Genomic DNA, 16011 nt, shown 5'->3' on the forward strand with positions numbered 1-16011 from the left:
TGGATAGAAAGTTTGCAGTGTCCTACACAAACACTGTCACATTCAGAAGTGACTAAAGAATACAACAAATGCTGTGCAACACACACATCAAGTGACTGAAAGCACCAGGTAATTTGTGTGTGCATCACTCCTCCCCATTCCTACTCTCCCATACTATGAACAGCCAATGCCCCTGAGTAACCATTTCCTACATGAAGCATATTACTCAACTGACTATTTATAGATCTGACTCAGATTCATTCTATTTTTACATTTTATGGCCAAAACTATAATATTTAAATCTGAAAAACTCACTATAAGGACATTTTCTTATTTCAGCTGAGAATTTTCATTATTATATGAAAAGACCTGTGTTCAGCCAAAAATTTTAAGCAATGCAGTTGGGACGTACTAAATTTTTAGTGTTCTTTGAAGAAGTACAGAATATTACTTCTTAGAGAAACACTACTATATAACTAGTATTCATCTTTTTTTTTTTTTCTGGTATGTTTATTAAACCCAGGAAATACATTTTAAGCATGTGATGCTTTGGAGAAGGAAGTTTATTTGGAGATCTGTTCTGAAATGACCACTAAAAAGAATGGTTTGCATGCTGTATCTGTTTTGATGACACAAGTAAAAACTGCAATTTAATGAAAACATATCAACTAGAGGAGAAACCTTTAATAAATTATGCTTTTCATAATTATAATTTCATTAAAACAAGTCACTTCAGACTACTTATTTAATTTTTTCTTAAATACAGATGAAATGTAATAATAATGTATTAAAGTATATAAAAATATTATTTAATTTTAAATAGATATATACAGCAACACAGTGAAAACACTTATATGGTATACTGCCCACTTTCTCATAAGAATACTGAGAGATGATAAGAAGTTAATTAAAATAGGGATCATTATATCAGGACCCCAAAACAAGAACAAGCAAATGGTAACACATAGAATACAGAAACACATGAAGTCCAAGAAAACAATATCACACTAAATTATCAGCTGAAGGCTTCTCATAGAATCAGACAAGTCAGTTCTCCCCCTTGTGATTCTTCTCCCACACCTGTCAGGCAGGAATCTGCAGCTCTCCCCACAAAAGGGCAGGCATTTCTTTAACTGCTTAGAGATATTTGGAAATAAAGTACAGGTTATTGCTACAAAATGTCACTGTATTTGTTGTAAAGGCCATAGCTATCACCTTATTTAACTTTTGATTATTTTGTTTTATTCTGCATTGAAGAGTATAATGACAACTGGTATGACAAGCTGAATTTGATATTCAAGGCTTTTAAGTTTAAGCCCTTCCAGTTAAAATCATCTTCAGATAAAAGCTTCCAACAAACTGGGTCAGTTTTCATTTCTGAAGACACTTATACATATCTAGTCCTGATATCAAGCAAGATGACTCCTGAGGGAAAAGAAAGTGAGAAGCAGTGAAACAAATACGAGTCCATTAAGTTTACATGTTTTGCAAGGTAACTCTAAAATTGCTTGCCAAAAGAGCAGAAGAGCAACAAACAGCATTTGGACAACAAAATAATATTCCTGATATTTAAATTATATGATAACTTGCAAAGGTTTTCCTTAAATTTTCAAAAAGTTACCCATATTTTGTAAAATATTCAGAAAGCAAATAAGAAACAGTTTTATCACTTACAATAAGTGATGGTCTATAGTCTCAAATCAGCAGCCAAGGTTACCCCAAGTAAACATTTTATACAAACAGAAGACCAGCCCAGCCTTACCACCAGATTTGCAGAAACTGACCACTACCCGACAGAGGAAAAGCTACAAACTACTGTTTTATATTTAAGTTAATAAACATGCTTTTCAAGAGAGAGATATAAAGATTTCTGGGTTTGCTTCCTGTTTTCCTTACATAGACATGTAAAACCCAAGTGTATTTGAGTATACAGCACTTTGTCTTCCCTACATGATATCAAAGTGTTGATATATGACATGGTAAGTGTTCCAAATGCTGTACACAAAAAGCCCCCTTTCACCTCCTTCTAAAGAAAATTCATATTTAGCATATTGTTACTGCTATCAAGAAACTCCCACAGTTTATTTCTGAACTTAGAACACACACTGCTAATCCCACTGAAAGGAAGGACTAATTAAGGCCTCAATCAAAGATTTTTCTTGCTTGCAGAGAATTTTTTTAGAAAGCAAAGCATGGGGGTGTTTTTGTCTTCAATTCCCTAGTGATATTTGCAAAGTAATTATTAAAAAGAGAAAGAGAAATAAAGAATAAAGACTAAGAAGATACATTTATAATAAACTATCTTTTACAGTTCCTCCAGATACACTGTAGGGATTGTCTATTGGTTTAGACAATTTAGGGAAACAAAATAATTTCTCTGATTTTTAAAGTAGCTTGTAGTGCCATCCCATTATGCCAAGACTCAAGGGAAGAAGTCTCCAACAACTGTCAGAATCCAAGTTCTTCTATTTTATGGCTAGTTTCATACACGTGCTTTCCAGAAAAGGCACCAGGAAAAAGGCCAAAAGGGTGAAAAACCAGAAATACTCTCTTCTTTTTCTGAATTTAATACCCAGCAGTCAATAAATACAGAACAATATTTTGGGATTTCTTTAAACATCATCTGAGACAACTGTTGAGAAACAATTGGTCACACTTTTCCCGTAAATGTTATACATTCCAATCTTTGCATTTTCTTAAGAAAGACTTTTACAATATTTTTTAAATAGAAGAGATTGGTATTTTCCTGCACAGGCATTTGTTTCTTAATAACCATGTGCCACCCAATTCTTGCTACAGTATTACAGTACAGCCCTGTAACAGGCCAGCATCTTGTGACAGGGCCGAAAAAGTTCAAACTAAAGACAAAAGCTGGAAGAAGGACTGGTTATTGTTGCACATCCTTGGGTGAGTGAACATATCTCTGATGAACACTCCCCCAAAGTAGAAATGCTGCACACCAGTATATATAACTCTGTCAAAGGAAGGATTCTGAAGAAATTCTAAAGACTTGGAAGAAAATAAGATACCACCAAACTGCTCAAGTCCTAAAGAGTTCTATTTTAGTTAGAAACATCGTATTCTCAGAGTTTAGCTTTCAAATAAGAGAGCTAAAATCAGTACTGAGAAAAGTAGGACAATATCTGGGTTCCTCCCAGTCCCTGCTCCAGCAGGACAGATGTCATAAATGTAGTCTGGGGAAAGTTTTAATGGCTTCCTAGCCATGGTCTGCAAAATGCTCACTGACAGTCTGCAACATTTGCACAGCAAGTCAGAGAAGGGGGGAAGGAGGGAGGGAGGGAGGGAGGGAGGGAGGGAGGGAGGGAGGGAGGGAGGGAGGGAGGGAGGGAGGGAGGGGAGGGAGGGAGGGAGGGAGGGAGGGAGGGAGGGAGGGAGGGAGGGAGGGAGGGAGGGAGGGAGGGAGGGAGGGAGGGAGGGAGGGAGGGAGGGAGGGAGAACTGAGTTCTTGACCCATTGCCTAATGAGTCTGGAGATCCCCAGCATAATTACTAAGCCAGCTTTCATTTAGCATTCTTCCATGAAGAGCTGCTTGGTGTCTGTTGACACAGGCTAGCAGTGCACAAGATCCCATTACAATTGCATATGATTAAAGTTAAGTGCAGCATCTTTTCCTAACTGCAAAGTAGCAATCCACATGCACCTGACACTGCCACTGAACCTAATGAGTATTTCCATGTTTCTGTAAACAGAACTAATTAATAGCCAATCATTTAACTTGGTAAATGCAACATTAAATTTGAATATGGGTCAGCAGCACTAAACACAGCCTCATCTTTCCCAACATACATAATCTAAATGCAAGCACAGTTATTCAAATAAAGATGTAGGCAATAAAGATGCAAAGTGACCTGCAACAATAAGGCTAAAATTCTGTAATGTCACAATCTAACTCATAAAACAACATCACTCACACACTTAACAAGAATTCATTACTGTATTGTAACACAGTCATCTTGACAGATACCTGAAGTAGTCTATGAATCTATCTATATATATTGTGTTAAAATCAAGTTTACCAAGTTACAGACTTTAAAAAAGTCAGACCCGTAAATCGTTATGTTCCTCTATCAGCATTTTTAGAAAGGGTCACTAATTTGTAATGCCAAATATTATAAATTTGTTTTTTCAATTATGTCTTTTGACTTAGGCAGCAGTATCAGAATTCTGTTACGTAAAATTTCAATAAGCTTATTTCCTAGTTAAATAAATACTTAGCATTTCAGAGTTCCTGAGAAGCTGCTCCCCCCAAAATAAGACCTCAATATCCCACTGTGCATGCATTTCAGCTCTGCTTCCATAAGCAAGTAAAATTGCTTAGAAACATAGGAGATACTGCCTGCACAGTATTTGAATAATGCCTATGCATGCTTTCCCGTATATTACCTCATTCATATACTGCTGAAAACTTGCAGAAACTTAATTGTTCTGCTCCCAGAGGCCACAACCCAAGGGGATTATTAGCTTCAGCCAATATTAAAATGGATTATAAGTACATGCTTCTGTATGGCAACAGTGCTTTTTTTTTTCTGATTGGCCTTGTAAGAGGAGGAAGTAGGAAAAGTTGGAGTTACACAAGCTTAACATGAAAAAAAAGAGACATACATAATCTTTACTTCTTCATGGATTCATAACTTGTCTTATTTCAATTCCTCATGAGTTACAGATACTCCTCAGTCTCAGAACTAAACACGGCCAATTAAATTCATCTAGCGAAGAAAGCAAACAAATAGACCCTAAAAAGACAAACTTAACCTTTTGAACATGGGAACCTCCTCTACCTATCAGAAAGTAGTCTTTCCTATGAGAATACTTTAATACAAAGTATTTAATACATCCAGAAATGTGCAAAACACCTCTACATTTTACTCTGAGCCAAGACTTGTCATCACAATCTCAAGTCTGTCTTTCCTTCCTCCTCCCCCTGCCCAGCCTCATTTCTTAGCTTTGCTCAATCCACATAAGACATCTCTAATAACTGATACTGATTTCCAAGTTATATTTGTGGTGGAATAAAAAAAAAAAAATCTGCTTTTTTCTGTACTGCTCTTTAAAATTTCATATTAAAGGTATGACATGCTCCTTTGACCAAGAGACAACAGCTTCAGGGAGCCAGCTCCAGCAATTTCATACATCTGCTCTCAGGCTAACACACTGCCACTACAGTCATACAAACCTGCCCATCTCCTCAGCAATGTCATTCTTTTATGCCTATTTTTTCTCTTCCTCATCACACCCTCTTGAAACAAGCTGGCAACTCCAACCATAGGCATTTTGCTGCAGAAAATCATTTTATTGGATGCTTCTTCTCTGCTTGTACGTCAATTGAATTTACAAGCAGATGGGGGAAAAACTAACCAACAGATCCAAGTAAGCATTCTCATGTTTTTGCAAATACTAAGTGGTCTATTGATTCGAAAACCTCCATCTTTTCAATTTATGTTTTACACTATATTTTACAAATATCCCACTGTATGTCTTCAAGTAAGACTTTGTATTTTAAAAAATAATGCATATAATACAAAAACTATAATTTTATTAACACTCTATCCCACACAACACCTTCCACATACCCATACAAAATCATTACTCAGAAGCCACAGCATCAAAATTAGCTCTTTCCTAAAGAAAACACTTGGTGCAATCAGAACTGCATGCTATGGGCATGAACATCAGTGCATAAGGTCAAAAAGATATGCTAGTCCATGAAGTTAACCACATAAAAGAAAAATCATCTTCTTCCACAACTCTATTTTTAACATGTGAATTTGAGGAAAAGTAAAGAAAGGCAGAAAAATATTGGAATTATTACCAAGTTTCTGAGGCTTTGCCTCATGGATTCACAGGTTAGTCTGCTCTTCTTTGTTTTAATGGGCACAGCAGCAGATACCTTTTCATCAGATGATCCTACCCTTAAAACCAAAAACTTGTCCAGAGCTATTCAGTCTGATAAAATACAGCCATGCCATTACCACCACACTAACAATTTTGCATACTTTCTCTAGGTGGAGCAACAGAAAGGAACCATTTTCTAGCATTTCTTGGGCACTGAGAGCCTGTGATTCCCAGCACACCAGAGGCTGGCAAAGAGCCACATGTAATGGAAATAGAAAGCATTTAAAAAGGTAAGTTGATAGGATTTTCCTAAAATTTTGTTGAAATTTTATAATGTTGCATTTTGATAAATCTAGCGAAAAACTTTCTTTGAAAGAGCTGAAGCAAGTTTCCACTAACTAGAAATTTCCAAGAAAATAATAACAATAATTTAATCTTCCTTGCTGGGTTTGAGAGTCTTTGAATCCTGGGCTTGACTTACTATCATTCCATATTATGTCTCTCATATATAGTCTCCTAAATGTGCTATCCTCAACTAAATCTGTAAGCATAAAGAATTAAAAGAATTCTTTTAAAGATATGTATATAAGCATTTAACTAATTTCTGTAATAAAAATATGAGGACCCCCTTCATAAGTGCACCACAGGCAGTAGATGGCTTAGTTCTCTGGTTTTCCCATCCATGTTCCAATACTATTTTTTCTCTCCACCACTGTCAGTACTGCTGTTCCTCCTTCCCTTCTTTTCAGCTGGCAGTAGATAAAACGCCAGCAAAATTCAGCTTGAGGCTGACCCTGAATCCATTTCATACTTTGTTGCATCCATACACACACACAGACCCTTCCTTTGCTGTGAAGAACAGAGACACATACTTTGTATGTTCCATGTGCAGTAGTAAGATGAGCCATCTGGAAAGCAGGTCATTTCCAAGGGTTTGCTGTAAGCTGTGGAACTGTCTATGGTTACAGTGCAACATGCTCATTTATGTATCCTGTAACAACTGTAGAAGAAGAAACATGTCAACTGATGCATCCCTCTCAATCTGTCACCTCTGAGATTACAGAATGAAGTCTCCCAGTGAAAAGCTAAGTACATGGAGGTGGTCCCACCTTAAGTAATGGAAAAAATATTAAGGGAATAAAAAACTGCTTGTTATCTGGTCTCTGCCTTTCTCAGTGGTAAGAACATCAATATTTGACCACTACACAATACTATACAAGACTGCAAACCCTGTGGAGCTGGACTAAAATGGGGAAATTTCAGCAGGAATCTTTCACTACTTCTGCATGGAGCAGCATTAAATGGTGCAGCCAGGCCAATGCTTGCAAACAGGCATGGACAGTCCCTCACTGCTTAATAACATGGTGCTATAACTGCCAAAAAAAAAATCTAAATACTCTGAAAAGTTTTATCTTTGTAAAACATACAAGCAGAAATATTAATTCCAGTGAAGCACAAAATCTCTGTAAGAATAAATTGTGTTTAGTTGGATAATACTTACAAGCCTCAGTCATCTCTGAAGAGATTCTGAATTCAGACTGCAAAGTTTACAGTCACTCTTAAAAGGACAAAGAAAAGCATCAACCAGAAACAGGGAGGAGAGTGAGAATTAAATGCACACTATTGGGTAGAAACATATGCTATTTAGTTGTCAACTATTCTAAACCTGTCCAGAATTTGAATATTAAATTTAAGAGTTCACAGTGATTACCGTCTCATTCTAGAACAGACAAAACACTATATTCTTGCAATCTTCTACCATGAGAAGAAAGACAATTTTTTTTTTTAATCTTCTGAGAGGGTTGGGGCAGCTCAGCTGGAGAAGAGAAGGCTCCAGGCAGACCTTAAATCATCTTTCAGTACCTAAATGGGCCTGCAAGAAAGTTGAAAAGGGACATTTTACAAGAGCATGTAGAGATAGGTCAAGGGATAAAGGTTTTAAATAGAAAAGGGGCAGGTTTATATTAGCTATCAGGAAGAAATTGTCTACTGTGAGGATGGTGAGGCACTGAAACAGGCTGTCCAGAGAAGCTGTGGATGCCTCATCCCTGGGAGCATTCACAGCCATGTTGGATGGAGCTTTGAGCAACCTGGTGTAGTGGAAAGAAGGTGTCTCTGCCCATAGCAGGCACTAGAATGAGATGATCTTTAAGGTCCTTTCCAATCCAAACCATCTTAAAATGTCATTCAAACTGGAAACACAATAGCAAAAAAAGATGCTCCTGAACATGAACAAAACAACAGTAAAACCAATAGTTTGCTCAGGTAAACTGGTAGCCAGTTACCCAATAGACTTGACAAAAGTAATGAAGTCCCATCAAGACAAATCAGCCTCATGACAGATTTCAGTGTTTTAAGAATAAAATTTGAAATCAGAAGAAAAAACCCACACATCTACACAGAAAATATGCTAGATTTCTGTTCTCAGGTTGGTTTTTTTTTAAATTCTAAGCTTACATTCTAGAGTAGAAAAGGTATCTGGTTTTCTATTTTCTAATACATTATGCCTGAAGAAAGTAAAATCCATAATACTAATTTTATGTGCAAAATCTATGCCACTATGGTTTCAACTGTTTTATATCCTTATGAGGCCAAATGAAACAGAGCCAGAAATGTTGAGCTCTGGGAAAAGATTCAATTAAATTCCTTGGAGATAAAAGCAAACTTAGGTTCTTACAGTCGATCAAGTCTGTGGAAAGAACATGACAAATTCAACAGACATCCTCATAGATTTAAAAAACAAAACAAAAAGAACAGCCAAAATCCACAAACCTGAGTGGAAGTGTACCCAAAGCAGACACTGCTCCAAAGCCCACAGAGATGTTGTTTGAGAAAACTGAGCAGATATACATCATATACAAGAATTCCCCCTATACTCCCACTTCCCACTTAAATCTAAAGAGTGACCAGACTTATGAAGCACCCTTCTGTCACTGGTACTAGTTAGCTCCCTTATTTCCTTGACATCTCTACAGGACATGATTCATGCTTGTCTAATGTTTACTGGAGGACTGTGTTGATAGAAAACAATCACACTCTTTCAAGACTAATATTAGAAACAATACGTGATCAATTGTCAGTTAAAGCTATAGAAGTCTCTCACTATTTTTTTGCTGCCTTTGATACACCTCTTGTCATAACAAAAAGTACATATGCAACCAAACCCATGCTTAAACACAGCAGACCAAAGCAAACACTTCACTCAGCAAATTCTAACAAACCCCTGGCATACAAACTACCATTTTCCCCAACAGACTGACCAGCCCTAAGTCTATTACAGTTTTCTAAACTGAAGTGGCACTGCCACCTTAAGACACAAGGCCAGCATTGCAATTTTCACTATACTAGAGTCGTAAAGAAAATAGTTTTCACCTTCACTTTCTGAATTAAAAAAACTATATTTGTATTAGAAAAGTTTAAAAATAAAAGTGCACAAGTGATATATTGCTTTAAGTCAGTTATCATGTTATTAATACTCTTCTCAATTGAGTGGTAATTTAGCTATGCAACCTAGCTTAGGCTGAGCATTTTAACATTCAGTAAAAGGCATCACTGTGAATCAAAGTTCTCCATTCTGCCCACAGCCACACAAAACTGCACCGCATTTTGTAACTCTTAACTTTCAGCAACAGTGACAATACTTTTAGTAACTAGCCATAGTTACTGTGACATTTATATAAGAAAGGACTTTCAAATAGACATACTCAAAAAATTTTATCAGGTGACAGCACAGTTAGAATATTAATTGAGGCAAAACTCTTGTCAACCTATCATAAACTAGGAACAATTTGAAGGACCCAAACTATCTTTTTATTTTATCTACAAATATTGCACTTCACTACTGTGTAGATGACATTCAAACTAAAAAATTCTTCATCTTCGGACAAGATGTAAATTAACTTTTAAAAAACTATTTCCACATTTTGATACTGGAAAGAGCAATCTCACCTTTTGTAGAATCCACATTTTGATACTAGAAAGAGCAATCTCACCTTTTGTAGAATATGCTTCAGCAATCATCCGTAGCCGATACGGTGGCACTGCAGTCAGCTGCAAGTCATCAACACCAACTCTGGCATATGTGTTCAGAGCTTCTTTGTAATCACCTTCCACATAGTTTAATTTGGCCATTATTAGGTTAGCTTCCTGTAGGAATTCTGGCTAGAAGGAAGAGAAATAAGAAAGGGTTTTCCCTGAGAAAATACACCTAATTCTTTCTGATAATTATTAGGTATGTTTCCTGTCACCCCCAGAATATTTCTTCTAACAAATGAACAAAATCCTGTCTTGTGTAATATTTGAGAAGCTTGAAGTAGTAATATTTGAGAAGCTCATTCAGCAAGCTACTGAAAAGCATTACCAGTCATTTTAGATATTTACATGCGTACTTACATGTGTAACAGAAATGCAGTTGGAAACCAGCTTTGCCAGGTGATAAAAATATTTAAAGGCAGACTATCATTACAACTCCTCCAATGACTTCTTTTTCTAACACCACAAGCACAGTTGAAACTAACATAGCATCAAAACTTAATGATCTATGTTCCACAGCCTACATATTTAATTTACACCATTTCAAAGTATCAGGGCAGAATAAATGTCTTAAAAAAAAAAAAAAACTAATGGAGAAATGAAGAGTGAAAAAAATAGAGAAATTAATACTCCCCAAAGCCACTGGAAAATGTTACAGATGACTGTAAAATAAGCTTATTTTGATCTCTGAAAAGATGGACGTTGAGTACAGAAGAAGTAAGCTGATATAGAAGCTACAGCAATAGTTAAGTAAAAGGACCAGAATGGTTATGAAAATTAGAAGGTACTGATAGAAAATGCTCTCTTGTATTTATCTCCCTTTCATAACCTGCAAATATAATTTAAGGAATCTTTCCTCAGTCAATTTCAACTTACATACCTTGAGATTTCCTCTATCAAGTGCTGCTGTGAGATGTTTCCTGATCTCAGTCAGCTTTGGCTGTGGGCCCCGGGGACTACCAGTGTGTTTAAGAGTCTTATCCTTCAAAAATTGTTCTAGTTTGGACTCCCCAAGAAGAAGCTCTGCCATGTCATCTGTAAAAATAACAAAATGCAGGAAGTATTAAAAATAATTTTATTTCACTAACATTGCCTGAATTTTTAACACAAACTAATCAAAGCAAACACAACATTAAGTACTCGGATTTATCATGTGTCATGTGATAATTTGTTTTACTTTTCAATTTATCTTTTCACTGCCTGATTCACTGTAGAATCAAGTCTCCTGTGTTCTAAGACAAAAATAATTAAAACATTAACCTCAAGTCAGTATTTTGTCCTTCCTCCTAAAAAAGTAGCACTTGATTCCAAAGCTTTATGTGGCTCTCTGAACAGGACAAGATATACTTCTGATACTCACTTCACCAAAAAAACTGGATTCAAATATGAATACTGATACTGGATTAATTTATTTATTTGAAGTTACATGACCCTCATTATGACTGGGATCACCATTCTCTGTAGATCTCCCTTAGACCTTTTCAAGGCTCCAGCCATCCCAAGTCTTCAGTATGATTGTCCATTTCTCATCTCTATCCCCATTTTTTACAGCTTACCACCACTTCTCAGACCTGAAAGTACAATGTAACACCAGGCTGCCCAGAAACTCTGCACCCAGCATGCTTCTGAAATTTAAAAAACTGGTAATGTGCTACCTCACCCTTAGCCAGGATCACTAAACTTCTTTTACTGAAATGTGTTGAGTTTTTCCTCTAGATGGAAGAGTGTTGTAAAAGTCATCATCCTTCTGGGACTTGAAAAGACCAAGTCATGTCTTGCAAACAATGTCTGAACAGAACCAGAATAAGAAGGTTCTATAGTAAATAAGAAACATTTTGGTAATGCATGAGAAACACATTGTTTGCTGCAGCAGGGAACAAGTGAGCCTGTGAGAACTGAGAACATTTATGACTTAACATGGCATAGAGTCTTTTCTGTGTTTAGAAAACAAACAAGGACAACACATGATATCAGAGTACAGCAAAAAGCAGGGAAAGGGGCAGTAGATGTTGCCAGCATAAGCACCTGGAGGGACCAGCATCAGGCTTTGAAATCCCTCACCCACATCCCTCCATTGCTCCAGCGCCTTGTGGCAGCAACAGCCACAACAGTCACTGCCACCTGCATCCCCTAGCAAAGGGCCCAAGCCAGAAATCCCAAACTGCTCCCCACCCCAGACACACAGGATTGTTTGAAGCAATTTATACTAGTTTTGCCATTTTTTCATTGAAGTCTGTTCAGACAAAATGAAAACTAAAATATATTCCAATGTATTAAATGAAGAAAAATAAATAAAACACATACTTCAACATTAGGGAAGGCACAGGATTATACACAGTTTTGAGCATTTCCACAGATTACAAAGCCCCTCCAGATGGCATTGCACAACATTGGACTGTTCTTCTGGTAGAAATTTTGAGCTTGTTATCTACTCATTTCCCTTGCAATTTTTGACCATTGAATCTGACCATGTCTCCATCCATATAGTCAGTCACTTCTCATCAAGAGCTGTCTGGTTGGTTTGTCCTTGATAAACCCATGTCAACTGATCCCAATCACCTCCTTATTCTACCAGGGCATACTTCCTAATCTTCTCAGGGCTTGAGGTTAGGCTGATCAACTCCAGTCCCCAGACCCTTCTTGCAAGCGGCCACATGTACCTTTTTCCAGTCACCAAGAACTACCTGCCATCACAAGGACCTTCAAATAGATGAGTGCCCATGCAATGGGCCAGCTCTTTCACACTCTGACACAACCCATCAGGCTATCAGAGGCTTGCATTCCCCTCTGCACAACACAGTAGGGCATAATGCTCCATTTTATGAGACTTTTCCATCAAACAGAGTTATTTCCATCAATATCAACACATTTTATGCAAGCTGTGATACATATATTAAAAAGCAAAAATGGTACAGACAATTGTATGATAAGTAAATTCTCCAAAAAAACCCCAATATGCTACAATGTTTTTTTTAAAGACACTCAGTATTATTTTGTTGCAGTCTGTTTTTGCATGTTCTTTCTTTTCCTTCAAACAGAAATCATAGCATAATTGATAAAAATCAACAGCCTCTATAGCTTTAGCTTCAAACTGCAAACTAAACAAGAAATTAAAGTGACCAAATCTAAACATGGTATTTCAGCCCAAATCTCCTTTGTAACAGACTTACTCCAAGTCCCACATTTCATTACCACAGCCACAGTATTATTACAAACAAATAGTAAAATCAGATATTATGACCAACATTACCCTGCTAAAAGACAGCTTTAGCATAACACTCTGGAGGACTGCACTTTCTGTAATTATTCCATTTCTCTGGAAATCAAAGAGTTTTAACTGCATGCACAGAAAAGACATCTGATTTTGTACACCAATTCAAGGCAGGCTATCTTGGTTCAAGGAGTTTAACAGTGTGTGAAAGGCTCTCAGAGATCAGAGCCTTACAAAACTGAACTTCAGTTCACTGTATGTAGTTAATTGCCTTTCAAAGACTTGATCACTGGGGGGTCCTTTCAGAACAGGTATTTTACTTATAATATTCAGAGAAGTCCTGAATCTGTTCTGAGTAAACAATTTTTGTTTATGAGCCTCTTTAAAAAGGGGATTAACAAACAGGAGTAGACCTTGAAAATAATGTTTTAGGTCAGCATGGTAATGTCCCACTTGGGAGAAGAACAATGAAGATTAATTTTGTTAATTGTATTTTTAAAGCTAAGTGGCAACTTTAAAAAAGGGTGAAAATATGTCAAACTGGTTACTTTATGTTTTAATGGATTTACAAGTTGATACTTTCTCTCTAATCTCTACTCATTGAAACCAAATTATTTCATTTATCTAGTAACATTTCTTTCCTTTTATTCAGTTCAATGTTTCACTGAGCAAGCTCCATTTCCAAAGAAGGTTGAGGAAACAAGATTGTCAAACATAGCAGGAAACTAAATGACACTCTAAAACAACAGCTTTGGTTCAGGAGCTGAAATACCACCAAGGCTGTTTACAAAGAAAAGAGTGATATCTATCACTGACAACAGTGTTTTTTAACACTTCAAATAGCAGAACTTCAGAAGTGCCAAAGAACAAAGTATCACGTGTCTTTCCCTCTGATATGCAACCCTTCAAGTAGGTCCTAAAAATTGTTCTGGTCCACACTGTAGTAACAAGCACTTCCTTAATTAAGTTTAATACAGTAAATCAATCTCTGTGGAGAAAGAGGTAAGAACAACTGTACTGTTGAGGTAAGAACAGCTATACAACAGCACCAGTTGCCACATGTGTTTTGTTTATATAAACTGCAAAATTGTCAAGGAAGTATGTGAAACAACTTTTGGATTCTTACAACATATGAGACAAAGAACAGGTCAGGCATCAAATAAAAGGAAAATAAACCTCTCACTGCCTGGTACGAAAATACGTACCTTGAGGCATGAGGATTTGCAAAACAAAGTGCTGAAATAATTTCTATTACTAATGGGGAAAAGTAACCAAACAACAGCACTGGCACACCTAGAACAAAGTGTAGCCATATCAGCTGCACCACAGAAAGAGGAAGACCAGGTTTAGAAGACCAAATTCTCACCCATTTGTGGGGCCACAACAGAACAAGACAAGGACAGACACAGACCTAGCACTCTGAAGAAAGCTTGTAAGATTATTTCTCTCTTATACACAGGAGAATTTCTCGCATTGGGGGAAGGAAAAGGAGAGAAACACGAAACCACCTCTGGAAAATTTAGTTAATCCTCTCTCGCCCTTCCCTCTCTCATCCTCCACCTTTCACCCTAAGATAAGTTTCACCTCTCTGATAATGACTTGAAAACTTTAGAAATTTGATGTTTCTAAAGAGAGGACACAAGAAAGAACAAAGCCTTAAGTTTAAGCTGGCATATACTCTGAAACTACCCAGGCACCTTTAGAGTAGAAGTAGTCTATAGGACCCAGGTATTTTGTTCCCACCCTTGATGCAAGTCAGAGAAGCTAATGACCCACACAGCAGCTAGAGACAGTCACAGTGCAGCAACATGTACTGCTATACTTTCCTTCAAAGTAAAGGTGGGAGAGGAGAAAACAGTGGCTGCAACTTACATACAGATCTGACTGAGCAGCAAAAGAAAAGCTCTTCTAGGTCATTCATATACAGCACAGCTCACCCTTTCCCTGTGCCACTGCTGTAGTCCATGAGACACAGCACCACGAGAGAGAAAGAGTTACTGTCAGACTGGCTTTCATCACAGAAGTGCTGCACTGGTGCAACTGCTGATGACTACACTTGGAAACAACAGGTCACAGACTGCAAACCATAAAAGCCACTGCAAAGCAGAATTTTCTTATTTACTGAGCCACTCGTCTGCTAAGTCAGTCCATCAGGGCCAGATACTGCAACAAATTTTAAATCAAATTATTACTGAGCAAGCACTTTATTAACATTGGCTTTATGCATATCAACCATTCTGTGCCAGTAGAAACAACATTCAATGGTGCTTGTAACAAAATTCCAATTACATGGACATTTCTGAAGGAAACCATTTATGAAGCCATAACTCTAGCTCAGTTTTCCTTTAGTTATAGCTATCCCTTAAGACATCCTGAAAAATTGTAAGAACTGTTTGAGAAGAAATTGCTTTTCTCTTTCTTCCAGCACAGAATGCATGATCTAGATTATATTCTTTTATTAGACGCTTTACAGAGACAGAATTAAACTGTGTAAAGTTGATAATAGGAAGTTTAGTGTTCCTTCAGCCAGTCTAAATAGACATTTCAGGAAAAAACAAAAACAAAAACAACTGTTCAAAAACAGTTTCAGTACCATGAAAACCAGTATCCCACTTTTAGAAAATTGATACAATTTTGGTTCAGAATAAAATTCTTGATTTAAAGAAAGATTCCCTCTTATTCATCTATTTCCCTACTGAAGAATTCATCAACAACAATTACTTAGCAGATTTAGGGGGTATTTGATGAATTACATCACAACTGCATTGCAGAACCATTTTAGACAAAAACAGCCTAACTTGCCCATCTGTTTCTGCAACATCACACTATCACTGAAACAATCCACCTGGCTAATAGGATGTTCTCTGCCTATAATCAAAGACAGCTCTGAGCACCTTGGAACCTCAAGACAAACTCAAGGATGCTTCAGGTGAAAG

The 16011-nt window shown here is 37.0% G+C and overlaps 1 protein-coding gene across 7 annotated transcripts in view; it reads right to left on the reverse strand.

The window, feature by feature from the left end:
- Positions 1 to 16011, reverse strand: part of TTC7B (tetratricopeptide repeat domain 7B) — a 120477-nt gene that overhangs the window by 92819 nt on the left and 11647 nt on the right. For 6 of the 7 annotated variants that reach the window (XM_079309266.1, XM_079309269.1, XM_079309268.1 and 3 more), the window contains exons 2-3: positions 10745 to 10899; positions 9825 to 9993 (exon numbers count right to left, since the gene is read on the reverse strand). In XM_079309266.1, the coding sequence (XP_079165392.1) occupies positions 9825 to 9993; positions 10745 to 10899 (324 nt within the window). Of the gene's footprint in view, positions 1 to 9824; positions 9994 to 10744; positions 10900 to 16011 lie in introns of those variants that run through there. The other variant, XM_079309270.1, reaches the window with a different exon arrangement.

The sequence above is a fragment of the Erithacus rubecula genome (genome assembly GCF_903797595.1).
Source record: "Erithacus rubecula genome assembly, chromosome: 6".
NCBI classification, from domain to species: Eukaryota; Metazoa; Chordata; class Aves; order Passeriformes; family Muscicapidae; genus Erithacus; species Erithacus rubecula.